At 50.1% G+C, this 16,296-nt stretch overlaps 2 protein-coding genes across 3 annotated transcripts in view; one reads left to right on the forward strand and one right to left on the reverse strand.

The window, feature by feature from the left end:
• LOC128408769 (uncharacterized) overlaps positions 1 to 506 on the reverse strand; it is a 96,215-nt gene extending 95,709 nt beyond the window's left edge. The window contains exon 1 of the mRNA XM_053378790.1: positions 203 to 506. Within this exon, the coding sequence (XP_053234765.1) occupies positions 203 to 491 (289 nt within the window). The 5' untranslated portion in view covers positions 492 to 506. The remainder of the gene's footprint in view (positions 1 to 202) is intronic.
• An 8,548-nt stretch (positions 507 to 9,054) lies between these two features.
• Positions 9,055 to 16,234, forward strand: ZBTB12 (zinc finger and BTB domain containing 12). Of its 2 annotated transcripts, none has more exons than XM_053379227.1 (3): positions 9,055 to 9,343; positions 12,518 to 13,109; positions 14,406 to 16,234. In XM_053379227.1, exons 2-3 carry the CDS (start codon positions 12,613 to 12,615, stop codon positions 15,421 to 15,423), a joined length of 1,515 nt encoding a protein of 504 aa, XP_053235202.1. In that variant the 5' UTR covers positions 9,055 to 9,343; positions 12,518 to 12,612; the 3' UTR covers positions 15,424 to 16,234. The 2 variants fall into 2 exon arrangements, with proteins under 2 accessions (XP_053235202.1, XP_053235203.1); XM_053379228.1 differs by lacking the exon at positions 9,055 to 9,343 and adding an exon at positions 9,366 to 9,447.
• The last annotated feature ends 62 nt before the right edge of the window (positions 16,235 to 16,296 follow it).

Raw genomic sequence — 16,296 nt, forward strand, 5'->3', positions numbered from 1 at the left:
CATGGAATATATTCTAAGCCTTTGGAGAAAGAGAGCTTTTAAAGGAAAGAACATCAGGAAATATGGGATAAAAAAGATGTTTTAGGGGAAACCCCAGGTTTAAAAAATGGGGAATTATTTTAAAGAAGACAGAAATGAGGGGTGGGTGGGCGATCCCCGTCCCTTTCTCCCTCCCGCGCCCCATTGCCAGTGCCCCCCCTACCTGGCAAGAGGGCGAGGAGGGCGACGAGGAGCAGAGGCGCCGTCATGGTGCAGCCGCGTCCGAGGAGCCCGGCGTCCCCTCCTGCCTCCCAGGCAAGCGCTGCAGATCGGGAAATCCCCGCTGCTGCCCAAACGCTCCTGCTGCTGCTGCCGGGAAACGTCCCGGTCACTTTCGGACCCGCCTTCAGAGTGAGGAGAAAGGGGGATTGAGCAAGATCGCCGAAAGCTGCTGCTCCCGGCCGCGATCGCAATGCCTGGGGTTGGGTCGATTCCTCTTCCTCATTCTCCATCGCCGCCTTCAGGTTTATACTTATATGCCGCTGCTGTTCCTAAGGACGCTCAAGGCCAGGAAACAAACAGGCGCAAACCTGCCGGCACATTTTCTATAGTAGCTAAAGCCCATAGTTCGCTAACTCACAAAAACATCAAGGTTAATATAGGGTTGCCAAGGTTATATAGGGTCAGACGGTGCTTTTTTCCCCTGGAGGGACGCAGGGGTACACATACCCCTAAACATTTTGTGAATCTTTGTACTTTTGTCCATTTGCTGTATTTCCCACCCCCGATCTGAACTATAAAATGGTGATTTTCTTGAGTCAAAATGAGAGTACCCCTAAACATTTTTAAAGAGGGGAAAAAACACTGGGGTCAGACACCCCTTGGATTCGGCCTTCAGAAAGAGGGTCCAGCGGAAATCACTGATATTCCGAGGAAAATCAGCGTTTGTTGAGATTTTGTCCAAAAAAAGTTCAACAACTTTTCGGATTTTCACTTTTTGAAATATGGCAACCCTAAAATAATTTTATTATTTGCACCCCATTCCTCTGACTGGGTTGCCCCAGACGCTCTGGGAAGCTTCCAACACATATGAAAGCATAATAAAGCATTAAACATAAAAAAACCCCTTCCCTATACAGGGAAGACGGCTGATTGCCAAAGAATTGATACTTTAGAATTATGGTGCTGGAGGAGACTCTTGAGAGTCCCATGGACTGCAATAAGATCAAACCTCTCCATTCTTAAGGAAATCAGCCCTGAGTGCTCACTGGAAGGACAGATCGTGAAGCTGAGGCTCCAGTACTTTGGCCACCTCATGAGAAGAGAAGACTCCCTGGAAAAGACCCTGATGCTGGGAAATTGGAGGGCACAAGGAGAAGGGGACGACAGAGGACGAGATGGTTGGACAGTGTTCTCGAAGCTACCAGCATGAGTTTGACCAAACTGCGGGAGGCAGTGGAGGACAGGAGTGCCTGGCATGCTCTGGTCCAGGGGGTCACGAAGAGTCGGACACGATTAAACAACAACATACAGGGCTGCCTTCAGAATACGGTTGCCCTAAATGCAAAGGCATTGTCCTCTTCTTTCCTCCTGGCAGCAGTGTTTCTGTGCCCCTAAATAAGTGCTTGACAGGTGTAAATCCAACAGGTGTAGCCTTTTCTGTGGGATGGTTCAGAGACGAAGGTGCCTGCCCTGTTTCATTTCTGTCAGCGTTAGCATTTTGGAAGATGCAGGACCCTGGCTGAAAGAGATGGGGAGCGATGGCAACCCTAATTGGGGGAAGGGGGGGAAGGGGGTCAGGGAGTTGCAGTCCCGTAATACCTGGAGGGGCCAACGTCGGCTTCCCCTGGCCAGCACAACGCAGACGGGGCTCCCTCATGGTGAAGTGGTTGTTGCTGCACTGGTGCATCTCAGCAAGGGCTGCACATCGTTGAACCATGGAACTCACTGCCACTGGATGCAGTGACTGGGGTGGTTTTAAAAGAGGGTTTTAAACCTGCTTGCAGGTTTCCCACAGGCATGCTGTTGGTCACTGTGAGAAAAGGATGCCGGACTAGATGGGTCATTGGCCTGATCCAGCCCAGGGCTCCTCTCATGCTCCGTGTAAATAAGCGTTTAGGGTTAACTGCAGAAGCAGCCCACTCCATAACTTTAAAGCACAGCCCATTGCCTTGTTAAGGGTGCAGGGTACTGTAGCTCTGTGAGAGGTAAACTACAGTTCCCAGGATTATTGGTGGGCTGGGGTTGGGATGTGCGGTATGTATGCAGCCCAGGAGCCTCAGTTTCTCTTCAGATTGTTGCAGGGATATTCCAAATGTTGTGTTATCACACCCTAGTGGGCAAAGTTGGACTAGCAAACAGGCACAGGGCTGAGTAATATTTTCAGCTCAAGGGCTGAATTCCGTTCCCAACAACCTTTCTGAGGGACAGCAGGAGAGAGGACAGCGGTGGTGGGTCCAGAAGGAAAACCAGGAGGAGCAACAAATGTAAATTTTACTTCGGCTTGGTTCTATACACTTCCCTCTCTGTCCTCCGTCCAGGCAAGCAATGGGCATTGCCAGAGTTCAAGGGTGCGTTTTGAACTGGCGAAACCACTCAAGGAGGAGGCAAAGCAGGGGTGTCTCAAGGGCCAGAAAGAGGGAGCTGGAGGGCCGCATTTGCCTCTGTGGGCCTGAGATTCCCCTTCCTTGGGGGCAGCACATAACTGAAAGAAGTCCATTGTGGAATCAGTGCTACTCACCTATATGTATTAAAATGGTGGCCAGTACTTCCGCTCCCCCCACAAAACAATTTACTCCAAATTTCCCTCTTAACATGGAAAGTCCTATGGGTGTAAGCCAGGATTTCTGTTAGGGGGGCAGGCTTTTGTTGGGGGGGCAGAATCTCAGTTACCTATGTATTTTTATTGATGGGGGGGAAGTTGCCCATGGAAAGTCCAATAAGTAAAAATAGCCAGTCTGCAATTGCTCCTGATGTTTATTTGTCCCATGTGTGGCAACGTTTCATTGGGTGTCCCCTATACGTGTGCAAATTTAGAAATTTAGAAATAACTGTGGTAATTTAGATAGAAATACAGTACACCTCAGCCTAACGCAGAAGACTACGACCAGGTGATCTTTGTGCCACTTTACTCGCCAGTCTAGGTGTTGCTGTTGGGGGGGAAAAGTAGTATAAACACCAGCAACTGGGAAACACTGGCCTGAGAGCGCTCCAGTTGGAGAACAGCCTTTACCAAAGGTGTCATGGGCTTTGAAGACACTCGAACTCAGGACGAAAGGGAGAAACGTGCTAAGAGGAAGGCACGCTTGGCAAATCCCCACCGTGATCAACTCCTGCCCGGAAACCAATGTCCCCACTGTGGAAGGACGTGTGGATCCAGAATTGGCCTCCACTGTCATTTACGGACACTCAGTTAAAACCGTGTTCATGGAAGACAATCTTACTTGGCTACAACTGATCGCCAAAGAAGAAGAGGAGAAGAAGCATGGGCAGCTTCAGGGCCTTAGGGTTTTGGGTCTTTAAATGAGATTTAGACCAGGCAGCCATTCCAACAATAGAGGATTATCCTCTGTAAAGTCAAATACCGTATTTTTCGTCCCATAGGACACACCGGCCCATAGGACGCACCTAGTTTTTTGGGGGGGAAATAAAGGAAATTTTTTTTCCTTTATTTCCCCCCCCCCCAAAACCAGGTTGGGGAATCCAAACCAGGTCGGGGAACTGTGGGATGGCGGCGCTCCGCCTCCCCGCTGTCCCCCGAGCTTGTGGGGCCACCCGATGTCTGCCCGAAGCACGGGGCGCCCTGCTTCAGTGCGCCCCGCGCTCCGTGCAGCAGGCTGCTGTCCGCAGCCTAGGGAGCCCTGCGGGAACTCCCGCGGGCTCCCCAGGCTTGCTGATAGCTTCCTGAAGTCTGGAGAGCGAGAGGGGTCGGTGCGCACCAACCCCTCTCGCTCTCCAAGCTTTAGCAAAAGCCTGTATTGGCCCCATAGGACACACACAGATTTCCCCTTCATTTTTGGAGGGGGGAAAGTGCGTCCTATAGGGTGAAAAATGCAGTATATGGCCGCTACCACACAGCAGGGGAGGGATAAAAAATGGCCCAGGGTAGTGATGCTGAAGGAGGAGGTGTTTAACATCCTTCCCAGGCAATTTTCCGGATCTCAGGCTCCCTTATCCCTCTACGGGACCGCCTCTCCTGGTATGCCCCGCGGAGGACATTAAGGTCCACAAATGCCAACATTTTGGAGGTCCCAAGTTGCAAGGTGGTTAGATTGGTCTCAACTAGGGCCAGGGCCTTTTCAGTACTGGCCCCAACTTGGTGGAACGCTCTGTCACAAGAGACCAGGGCCCTGCGGGACTTGACTTCTTTCCGCAAGGCCTGCAAAACAGAGCTGTTCCGCCTGGCCTTTGGTTTGGATTCAGTCTGACGCTTATGTTTCCCTCCCCTTATGGTTTTGATCTATGGGCTACTTTTAAAATAAGGCTGCATTTTAAATTGCATTTTAACCTGTACGTATTTTAAATTGGGTTTCCCCCCCTATTATTTTTTTACTGTAAGCCACCCTGAGCCTGGCTCTGGCCGGGGAGGGCGGGGTATAAATAAAAATTATATTATTATTATTATTATTATTATTATTATTATTATTATTACCCCTCCCCAAGCTGCTGTTAGCCTGGCATCAAGGGTTGGCATGTGGGTGAGCTGAATGCCCACCCACAACCAAAGCCTAGTGGCTAGAGCCTCCCTGGAATTGCTACAGTGAGGAGGCAGGGATGGAGCCATATAGAGGCTATCTTGCCCAAAGCTCCTCCAAAACTTGGAACTGACACTGCTAGCAAGGAATGTGTGTGTGGGGACACTGGTGCCTAAAGACAGCCTAGTTTGGCACTTTTTGCCTTGTGCAGCTGGCATGAGGTGTGCTGCTGTGATGGCAAAACATGCCCTCTGTAAACAACCTCCTCCCCACTTTGATTTCCCGTAAATCTGTGTTATTTTTGCAAGTTTACTAAGGCAGGGGTCAAGGCTCTGTCCGAGCCTTCCCAGCATATCTAATCTTTCAAAGGTCCAGGATCTTCCCACCCGGGTAAAACCATTGGCCCTTCACATTCTAGTTAGGCAAAAACGAAAGTTTGAGAGGTTGACGTCTTTTAAATGTACTTTGTGGTTTTATTCTGCATTTTTATGCCCGGAGATCTTCAGATGAAGATACAAATAAATAAATTACGGCTGGGCTCACAATTCAGCTGTGTTGGTTGGGAAAGAAAGAAAGAAAGACATCAAGGCCTTATTGCAACCAAAGTATATTCAGGGATAGCCAATACCACTGTTTTACATTTTAATTAGAATTGGAAACAGGTCACGAACCAGCAAGGAGCTGTGGCACATGACAAATGGCACAAAAAATAATTTCCTGCTTATTAATTAATTAAGAGCTCCTAAAATATGTGAACAGCTCATAAAACATAACGGCGCTCCTGACTGCATAATGTATACGTTTAAGGGGTATGTGACAAATTTGTACCAGCTGTTTTACCCACAAGACACTCTACCCTCCCACCAGATGACAAAGAGAAAACTAACTACCAAACTTTTATAAGACATCTAAAGGCAGCCCTGTTTTGGGAAGCTTTTAATGTTTAATAGGTTATTGTATTCTGTTGGAAGCTGCCCAGAGTGGCTGGGGGGACCCAGCCAGATGGGCGGGGTATAAATAATATATTATTATTATTGTTATTGTTGTTATATTATTATTATTATTATTATTATTATTATTATTATTATTGCTAGTACTACTACGGGTAAGTGCCCTAGTTCAATGGCGGATCATCATTCAGAAGGTCCCAGTTTCAAGCCCTACCATTTCCAAGTGGGGTTGGGGAAGATTCCCTGTCTGAAAAGCTGGAGAGCTGCATAGAATCGTAGAATTGTAGAGTTGGAAGGGACCGCGAGGGTCATCTAGTCCAACCCCCTGCAATTCAGGAATCTTTTGCGCAATGTGGGGCTCGAACCCACAACCTGGGGAATGAGAGTCTCCTGCTCAGTGTAGACAACACTGAGCTAGATGGACAGTTTCCTATGTCCCTGACGGGTGGGATTCCACAAATGAGTCCTGTCGACAGAAGCCCTGTGCAAGGACTCCCCTGAAATTGAGCCTAAAAGACCGGCCAGGGGAAATTGACTTGGAAGCGAAAGACTATCAGACCTTGGACCTGGTGAAGGGGAGAGTCGCTCAGGAGTCGTTGCCAGTAAGCCTTTCCACAATGACTGCCTAAACACACCCCATATATTTAAAGGAACTGTAGTTTAAGTGTGCTGGGAATTGTAGCTCTGTGAGGGGTATAGTTTGCAGGATTATTTGGGGTGTGTCATGTGCACACAGCCACTATTTGGTGGTGCTGTGGGTTAAACCACAGAGCCTAGGACTTGCCGATCAGAAGGTCGGTGGTTTGAATCCCTGCAACGGGGTGAGCTCCCGTTGCTCGGTCCCTGCTCCTGCCAACCTAGCAGTTCGAAAGCACGTCAAAGTGCAAGTAGATAAATAGGTACCGCTCCGGCAGGAAAGTAAACGGCATTTCCGTGTGCTGCTCTGGTTCGCCAAAAGCAGCTTAGTCATGCTGGCCACATGACCCGGAAGCTGCTCCCTCGGCCAATAAAGCAAGATGAGCGCCGCAACCCCAGAGTTGGTTATGAGTGGACTTAATGGTCAGGGGTCCCTTTTGTTGGTTTCTGTTTCTCACCGAGCAGCTGCGTGGAGTCACAGGATTCTGTTTACATTCCAGAGACCTTGCAGTCTTACAGGAAAGGGAGACAGGATGTGACGTTAGTGGTTTCCTGTTTCCTTTGTCCCTTTGTTTCTTTGTTTGGTTGCTCTGTTCTGCAGTTTAGAAATAAAACTCTTTACAATGTAGCCAAACCTCATCTCTTCCCTGTGCTGGGAACCCTGCTGGATAGAATGTGCTTGAGGCCTTATCAAAGGCTCAGGTCATTAAACACGTCAGAGGCGATTTCAAAGGCTCAGCTCGAAGGAAGATGAGGCCTTATCGTCTTGGCCGAGCGGAGATTCCGACACCTTTACCTTTACCAAGCATAAGAAGCCAGACTTCCCCAGTGTGGTGTAGTGGTTAAGAGCAGTAGACTCATAATCTGGTGAACCGGGTTTGCTTCCCCGCTCCTCCACATGCAGCTGCTGGGTGACGTTGGACTAGTCACACTTCTCTGAAGTCTCTCAGCCCCACTCACCTCACAGAGTGTTTGTTGTGGGGAAGGAAGGGAATGGAGAATGTTAGCTGCTTTGAGACTCCTTCGGGTAGTGATAAAGCGGGATATCAAATCCAAACTCCTCTTCCTCCTTACTAAACAGGCATTTCTGGGAATATTTACATATTGAAGCTCTTGGAACAGTTTGTCCACTTCTAGGAATTGCAGTTTAAGGAGACTGACAAACATGTCCAGTAGAGGGGGGAGACTGAAGGAGCCAGGCATTGCTTTGGTCGGACAAGAGACAATTAACAGGTGATATGAGAGTCACCTTCAAATATTTGAAGGGCTGTTGCACAACGATGGAGCAAATTTGTTTTATGTTCCCTTGGCGCGAGGGCCCAAACCAATGGGTTGAAATCAAAAGAAAAAGGATTTCAACTAAACTTCCTGACAGTATGGGCTGTTCAACAATGAGAGACAGGCTGCCTCAGAAGGTGGTGGACTTTCTTCCACCAGAGATTTTTAATCAGAGCCTGGAAGGCCACACCTAGCAGGGATGCTGTAGGACTTCCTGATTTGGCCATGGGGTTGGATAAGATGCTAGCATGGCTCATTTGGTAGAGCATGAGACTCTTAATCTCAGGGTTGTGGGTTTGAGCCCCATGTTGCATTGCAGGGGGTTGGACTACATGACCCTGGGGATCCCTTCCAACTCTACAATTCCATGATCACTGGTAGGATTCTCTCTCCTCACCACCTTGTGTTGGTGCCAGGCTATTTTGTGTCCTAGACCTGGCTAACTACTTGCACCCCACTAAAAAAAAAAAGCTAACTGCAATTTTCCGAAAAAAGGCACCTTGTTAGGAAAAAAAGTAATGAAATTGGTAAAACATGAATTTATTTTAAATTGCAACAACAAGTAATGCAGCAACGTTCAAATATCTTTCTCGAGTGCAAAAGAAAATGTTCCAGCACACAGATCCATTCTGGAGAATCTTGCATAATGTGCTGTTAAAATTCAAGTGTCTCAAAAGTTTCCATCTTGGGCATATCAAAAAATCTATTATTTGAGGGGACTTTCCACCCCTTCGCCCCTAATTCCTTCAGGACAAGCACTGATGCAATGCAAGCTATTACTATTTTTTAAAAAAATGCTTTTAATTAGATTTTCACTAGTTACACAGCAAGCTATTATTTTTTAATGCTTTTTGGTAGATTTTCATTAGTTATATATTCCAGTCCATATTTTAACACACACACACACATATATATCATATATATATGTATGTGTGTGTGTGTGTGTGTATAATCCAAACAATATCCATGTTTTTTCACCAGTGATTTCTCACCACCTCATTGCAGCTTCTTCTATCCTATTTTTCCTTTCCATTGTGTTGTTTACCTTTGTTATCTTTTACTGGGGGTCATGTACCACCTGTGCAACATTTTCATGAAATTTATTGAGTAGCAGGCTGTAAATTTTGTCTCTTTTTGCCATAGTCGCAATGCAAGCTATTATTATCATTATTATTCAATACTACTACTACTAATAATAAGTTTGCGCCTTGAGAAACTGGTCAAATCCTAAAATAAAAGCAAAACATTGTCGGAAGTTCCTAAGCGATAGACTATAACGAAAGCCCGTCCGGGCGAGGAGCGGCATCCGGGGCCGCTTATAGGAGGCGGCAACGTGGCTCAAGCGCCGCTCCCGGGAAGCCGCGAAGCCTCCTGTTTCCAGAGGAGGGCGGGGATTGGTTGCCAAGGTGACTGGTGGGGGGCGGCGGTGGCCGGAACCTCGCTCCTCCCGCCAGCCTCCTTTCGCGGCGTCGCGCGTTTATGACGCCACGGGCCTTAAAGGGGAAGAGGGCGAGGATTCCCCCCTCCCTTCTCTTAAAGCGCCCGCGCAGGGGATTAGCAACTTGTCCCGCCGTGCAGCCAAGTAGTTTCTTTCGCTTCTCCCCCTCCCCCAACACGCCGCCCCTCATTGGCTTTTTTTATTTTTTTCCGCCTTCCCTATGTGGAGGACGAATATTCCTCCCCTTTCCCCGGCCGCCTGGCCCTTTAAGGAGGCCCCTTTAATTCCTTTCTCTGGCTCTTGCCTCCTTGTTTGGCCATTCGGGGCCCACCCCTTCTCCTCCAAGAGAGGGGGAGCAAGGCTGCAAGGTGAGGAGGGGGGGCTGGGAAACTCAGAGGTGGGGGGGGCAAGGGTGCCTCTTTGCCGCTTGCTCGCGAGGAAGAAAGGAGCGTGCAAAAGGGGGCAGAGGAGGGTAAGCCAGGAGGAGGGTGGGGATGGTATTGTCTGCTCCCGGCTGTGAATGGGAAGTGGGGAAGACTTGCAAAAAAAGGGGGGAGGGGGCGGGTGGTGGGGAAAAAAGAGAAAAAGAAAGAGCTGCTTTGCACTTGCTTGCTAGCAAAGGGGGTGTGTGAAAAGGGCGGGCGGTGGGCGTTTCGAAAACCTTGCAGAAAGGCGCTTTCCCCCCCTTCTTTTTTTGGGAAATTTCAAATAGGAGAAAACGCACGCGCTGCTTGTCCAGTGGTACCTCGGGTTACAGACGCTTCAGGTTACAGACTCCGCTAACCCAGAAATAGTGCTTCAGGTTAAGAACTTTGCTTCAGGATGAGAACAGAAATCGTGCTCCGGCGGCGCCCCCATGAGCTAAAGTGGTGCTTCAGGTTAAGAACAGTTTCAGGTTAAGTACGGACCTCCGGAACGAATTAAGTACTTAACCCGAGGTACCACTGTATTATCGCGCGATGCTGCACGCGGGAGCGTGGGAAGCTTTATTCCTTGCCAAAAAACCACCACCGGGGTGCAAAGGAAGGAGCAGCGTTGGTGCGCCTCAGTCGCCTTAGCTCGCATCACCACGCTGGATGGGTGTGAATGGGAGAGCTGCTGGGGGGGGCCGTTGGGGAAGGTTGGCAGGCCGTTTCATGTTGCATGTAGGAGATTTTCCAGCGTTTGCTTGCAGGTGCCTTGGCTTTGGAGAAACGCACCCACCCACATAACGATCCGCATAGAGTTTAATCACTTTCTCTCTAAACCCCCCAATCGCTCACGTGCTTTTTCTGTGCAAAACTTGAATGCAGCAAACAGCATTTTTTTAAAAAAAACAACAAACATTTGTGGAGTTAATTGCATCTCTTTGCTTGCACGTGCATCTATTTCACAATGCGTTCATGTGCTGGAAAGCCCGGTTCAGCTGCTGGTTCCCAGCAAATGTTACTCTCTTTGAACACACAGTTCAGCCATCTTACGGGCTGAAAGATGAGATGGAAGTGTAAGCGTAAGTTTTCAAAATCACAGTGGCGACGGACCTACATCTGCGCCTCTCTTTTTCAGTGTAACGTGTGAACTAAGATTTGGAAAGGGAGGCCAGATAAATGGGTGTTACTGTACTGGTGCGCCGATCTCAAAAGAGGAAGTTAAAGAAAATGATGAATATCTTCATATACAGAACTGCCTTTTTTGTCAGCTGAGACGTTATCTGGAGAAAACAGATCTGGCCTCATTCGCTTTCACCTTGGTTACATCCAGATTAGACTACTTCATGTGCTCTGCGTGGGGCTGCTATTAAAGGCGGCTTGAAAATTCAAGCATCACCTGGCTGCTTGGCAGGCCAGTCGATTGGAGCATATAGCACAAATTCTGTACTGGTCTTTCCAGGCCCAGTTGAAAGTGCTGGTGGTTCCCTTTAAAGCTCTAAATGATTTGGGACCCAGGATATCTGAAGAACTGCCTGCATCTTGGTCCATTGTACTGCCTTTTCCAGATTGTAGAATTGTCCAACTTCCCAACCACCTGTTGCTCACGGCAAGCCGTAAAATAGGGTGTCCTACAGCACTGGCAGGAGCTGAGCTGGCCCAGGACCTGCTGCATCCCAAACCCATTGCTGTCATTTGGCTGATGTAGCCTGGAGCAGGCTTTTGCCCAAACCTTGCACCCTGATTGGTATAGGTAAAGGTAAAGGGACCCCTGACCATTAGGTCCAGTCTTGACCGACTCTGGGGTTGCGGTGCTCATTTCGCTTTATTGGCCGAGGGAGCCGGCGTACAGCTTCCGGATCATGTGGCCAGCATGACTAAGCCGCTTCTGGCGAACCAGAGCAGCGCACGGAAACACCGTTTACCTTCCCGCCGGAGTGGTACCTATTTATCTACTTGCACTTTGACGTGCTTTCGAACTGCTAGGTTGGCAGGAGCAACGGGAGCTCACCCCGTCACGGGGATTCGAACCACCAACCTTCTGATCGGCAAGTGCTAGGCTCTGTGGTTTAGCCCACAGTGCCACCCTCGTCCCTATTGGTATAGGTACCTCACAATATATCTTACGTATGTTCTATATCAGGGTGTGTGTAGCCATTCTCTCAAGATCTTGCCAGACTACAACTCCCAGCATCCGAAGGTTACCGTGTTGGCTATCCTTGTTAACATGATATCAATTGCTGCCAGTTGCTGGGAATTGCAGGAGGGGAGAGTGACTGTTGTGCTCAGGTCTTGCTTGCTGGTTTCCCACAGGACCGCCTCTCCCGGTATGCCCCACGGAGAGCCTCAAGGTCCATAAATAGCAACACCCTAGTGGTCCCGGGCCCTAAGGAAGTCAGAATAGCCTCAACCAGAGCCAGGGCCTTTTCAACACTGGCTCCGGCCTGGTGGAACGCTCTGCATCATGAGACCAGGGCCCTGCGGGATCTGATTTCTTTCTGCAGGGCCTGTAAGACAGAGTTGTTCCGCCTGGCCTTTGGCTTTGAGCCAATTTGATTCCCTCCCTCTCTTTCTTTTTTAATTTTTCCTCCTGCGATGAGGCTGCATTTTAATATTTTAATGTTGTACAGTGGTACCTCAGGTTACATATGCTTCAGGTTACAGACTCCGCTAACCCAGAAATAGTACTTCGGGTTAAGAACTTTGCTTCAGGATAAGAACAGAAATCGTGCTCCGGCGGCGCGGCAGCAGTGGGAGGCCCCATTAGTTAAAGTGGTGCTTCAGGTTAAGAACAGTTTCAGGTTAAGAATGGACCTCCGGAACGAATTAAGTACTTAACCTGAGGTACCACTGTATTTTAATCTTGTTTTTTAAGTTGTATTTCAAACTTGTTTTTATTATTGGTTGTTAGCCGCCCTGAGCCCGGTCTTGGCTGGGGAGGGCGGGGTATAAATAAAATTTATTATTTATTACTATTATTATTATCTGTTCAGCCACTGCGAGAACAGGATGCTGGACTATAAGGGCCAATGGCCTGATCCTGCGGGCTCTTCTAATGTTCCTAATTGCCTCTCGGTCCAAAGGCTGTTGATCCTTCAATATTGCAGCACCACATTTTCCTCTCTTTCTTTTCAGTGTCTCGGCCTCCTGCCCTCCTGGGCCAGCCTCTTCCGCGTCTTCCTTCCTTCTCCACGCACAGCCTGACCCTCTTCACCTTCCCGTGAGGACTGATGGCATCTGGCGTCGAGCTTCTTCGCTTCCAGCTCCCCGGCCACGAGGCGGCCACCCTTCGCAACATGAACCAGCTCCGCTCGGAGGAGCGCTTCTGCGATGTCACCATCGTGGCCGACAGCCTCAAGTTCCGGGGCCACAAGGTCATCCTGGCTGCCTGCTCCCCTTTCCTGAGGGACCAGTTCCTCCTCAACCCTTCCTCTGAGCTCCAGGTCTCCCTTATGCACAGCGCCAAGATCGTGGCCGACCTGCTACTCTCGTGCTACACCGGCGCCCTGGAGTTTGCCGTCAGAGACATCGTCAACTACCTGACCGCCGCCAGCTACCTGCAGATGGAGCACGTGGTGGAGAAGTGCCGGAATGCTCTCTCCCAGTTCATCGAGCCCAAAATCAGCCTCAAGGAAGACTCGGCGAAGTTCGGAGGCCACCGGAGGTCCAAGTCCCCCAGCGTAGTGGGCTGCTCCACCTCGTCCCGCAAAGAACATTCACGCAAGAGGTTTGCTGAAGAATCTGCTTTCATCTGATCCTTGCCCCCCCCCCAAAGGTCCACAAAAATAATCGGTCCACCTGAGCTCACATTACCCACCTTAATCAAGTTCGTTCCTGAAAGAAGAAATAAAATAAAATAAAAAAGAAAACCGACTTTTGGGGAAGGTTCCCCGCCTGGTCGCCTGGAGGTGATTTCTTGCTCACCACAGGTGACCAAGGCAAGCGGTTTAGTGTTAATATTTGTTTAAATGTGCAGTAAGGAATGCTTTGGGTAAGTAAGGCAGTAGCAGCATTTTCTGGTAGCCAGTGAAATAAGCACACCATCTGCTTTAATTTTCAATTAATCTGAGCTAATTAATGTGTTTTGACTAAACAAACACCTGTTCACCTCCTCAGGATCGCCAGTAGTAAGCGGGCAAGTTTTCCAGTGCGCTAATTCCAACCTATAGATATGGGAGGTGGTTGATAGCTCAGCGGTGGAGCATGGCTTTTCTGTGTGGGAGGTTTTGCATTCAGCGACCTGACTTCTTGACCTAGAAGTAGTGCTGGGAATTGTCCTCTGCCCAAGACCTTGGAGAAATGCAGCCAATTAATGGAAGGTGAAGGCAGGGTAGGGAGGTTCTCCCAGGGGGTGAGGCTGGAGGAAGAGGGGGAAGCTCCCAGGTAAGAGCTGGGAGGGTTCACTTTTCTGTGTGTGGAATAAGGATTAAGATATAGTTGCAACAGAGGGTCTGGTGTTTGTTTTTTATTCTTCTCATTCTTTATTCTCTTGTTTATTCTTGCTTCTTTCCTGTTGTGTTGGAAATTCATGATAAAAATTGATTTTAAAAAGAGAAATGCAGCCAGTCAGAACCATTTGCCTCAAATCCCTCTGACTGTACCACGCCTGACAAACTGTGCCTGATGAGAGTTAATAGTCCCAGCAACATCTGAAGTGCCAGAGGTTCCCCACCATGGCCTAGATCAGCCAACAGTCCAATGCATGTACAGTCGTACCTTGGTTTTCGAACAGCTTAGTTCTCGAACGTTTTGGCTCCCGAATGCTGCAAACCCGGAAGGGAGTGTTCCGGTTTGCGAACTATTTTTGGAAGCCGAACGTCCGACGGGGCTTCCACAGCTTCTGATTGGCTGCAGGAGCTACCTGCAGCCAATCAGAAGCCACACTTTGGTTTCCAAATGTTTTGGAAGCCGGATGGAATTCCGGAACAGATTCCATTCGACTTCCGAGGTACGACTGTATAAGGGATTCCTCGTGATGATTCTCTGCCACCATTGCACTAATTTGTGTCTTTGTGGCTGGCAGGTCCATGCCACGGCCCATCAAGCTGGAGTTCCCGATGGAGGAAGACCTGGAGATGAAGGCGGAGGATGAAGATGAGGAGCAGGACGACGACTATGGGGACGACGACGCCGTCTCCGACATCTGCATCGTGAAAGTGGAGTCCGCCCTGGAGGTGGCGCAGCGGCAGAAGAAGCAGCAGGCGGGAACCACGTGGAGCAAAGATATGTCCCCGCAGCAGAGCTGGAGCAAAGAACCTTCTCCCCAGCAAGCTTGGGGCAAAGAGTCTTCTCCGCCACCCGGCTGGAGCGAGGACGCGTCCGGAGACCAGGAAGAACCTCAGGTCAACTCGACGGTGGCGGAGGCCATGGGCTCCCCTCCAGAGTCGACACCGGAGAAGTCCCAGCAGGGGGTGGTGAAGGCTTCCTACAGCCTCTCGGAGGACGCTGAGGGCGAAGGCCTTCTCATCATCCCCGGCGGAGGCTACTTGGAGGAGACCAGCGAGGCGGCGGCCGTTGCAGCAGAATGCCAGAGCAGCGGCGGAGGGATGGGGCTGGTGCTGGCCGGACTGAGCGGGCGGCCTTTCTCCACCTTCCCTTCGGCAGGGAGAGGCGGCGGTTCGGGGACGCCGGGGGGTGGCGGCGGCGGCTCGCGGATAATTCGCTGCACCAAGTGCGAGGAGGTGTTCCAGGGGGTGGAGAAGCTGGTCTTCCACATGCGGGCGCACCACTTCATCTTCATGTGCCCCCGCTGCGGCAAGCAGTTCAACCACAGCAGCAACCTCAACCGGCACATGAACGTCCACCGCGGCGTCAAGTCGCACTCGTGCACCATCTGCGGCAAGTGCTTCACCCAGAAGTCCACGCTGCACGACCACATGAACCTCCACAGCGGCGAGAGGCCGTACCGCTGCTCCTACTGCGACGTCCGCTTCGCCCACAAGCCCGCCATACGGCGCCACCTCAAGGAGCAGCATGGGAAGACCACGGCCGAGAACGTCATGGAGGCCAACGTGACCGAAATCAACGTCCTCATTCGCTGAGGGAGGAGGAGGAGGAAGAGGAAGAGGCGGAGTCGCAGCGGCAGGAAGTGGAAAGGGAGGGGACTCCTGAGCTCCAAGGGAGGGAAGCGGGGTGTAGCGGTTAGAATGTGGGGGCTGCGAGCCAGGAACCCCTTGAGGGTTGTTTTTTTGGGGTAGGGACTAGGTTTAGTGTCTTAGTTTGCTAGAGGGATGGAATTCCTGGATTATTCAGAAGGGAATGAGGGTGGGCAGGGATAGAGGATTAGAGAAGCGTAAATCACATGGGAAGCGTTTGCTCCTGGGTTGCCTGGGAGGTGTGGGGAGGGGGTCTAGTTAGTCAGGGGAGGGAGCTGTGAGGATACCGGATTGCTTGGATCTGTTCTCTTCTTCCGCAGTGCCCCATCCCTCTGTCCTTTGTGCCCAGTTACCAGAAACCACTACCTCTTTTATAGCCCGGACCTATCTCAGCAGCCAAAGAACTACTTTAAAAGGCCATTGAAGAAACAACACGGTGTCTGTAGGGAGGGTGAATTGCATCAAGAGACAGCAAGCACTGCCCTAAGCCTGCCCCCCTTTGTCCTTCAGTAACTACGCAGAGCTGGGTGGGTGCAAATTCACCCAGGAGCCTGCAGAGGGGAGCCAGATGTGGCCCTAAGCCTCCCAGTGACCGTAGCTGTGACAGGGAAGTTGGCAGTGATCTTGTTCTCCCATGTCAATTCGCCGCAAGAGCCAGACCCCTACACACACACGCACACAAAAGTCTCTACTGTGTAGTTTGACTTCAGAAACCGGTTAGTCTTGGGGCACATTTTGATCCAAATAACTGAGAAGCCAGTACAGTGGTACCTCGGGTTACATAAGCTTCAGGTTACATACGCTTCAGGTTACATACGC

This window comes from Podarcis raffonei, chromosome 2 (genome assembly GCF_027172205.1).
Source record: "Podarcis raffonei isolate rPodRaf1 chromosome 2, rPodRaf1.pri, whole genome shotgun sequence".
Classification (NCBI taxonomy): domain Eukaryota; kingdom Metazoa; phylum Chordata; class Lepidosauria; order Squamata; family Lacertidae; genus Podarcis; species Podarcis raffonei.

Bases quoted from the DNA above. Each gene is read 5' to 3' on its own strand.
- ZBTB12 (XM_053379227.1), top strand. From the start codon at position 12,613: ATGGCATCTGGCGTCGAGCTTCTTCGCTTCCAGCTCCCCGGCCACGAG. The intron at 13,110-14,405 runs GTTTGCTGAAGA...TGTGGCTGGCAG, and splicing joins AAAGAACATTCACGCAAGAG to GTCCATGCCACGGCCCATCA.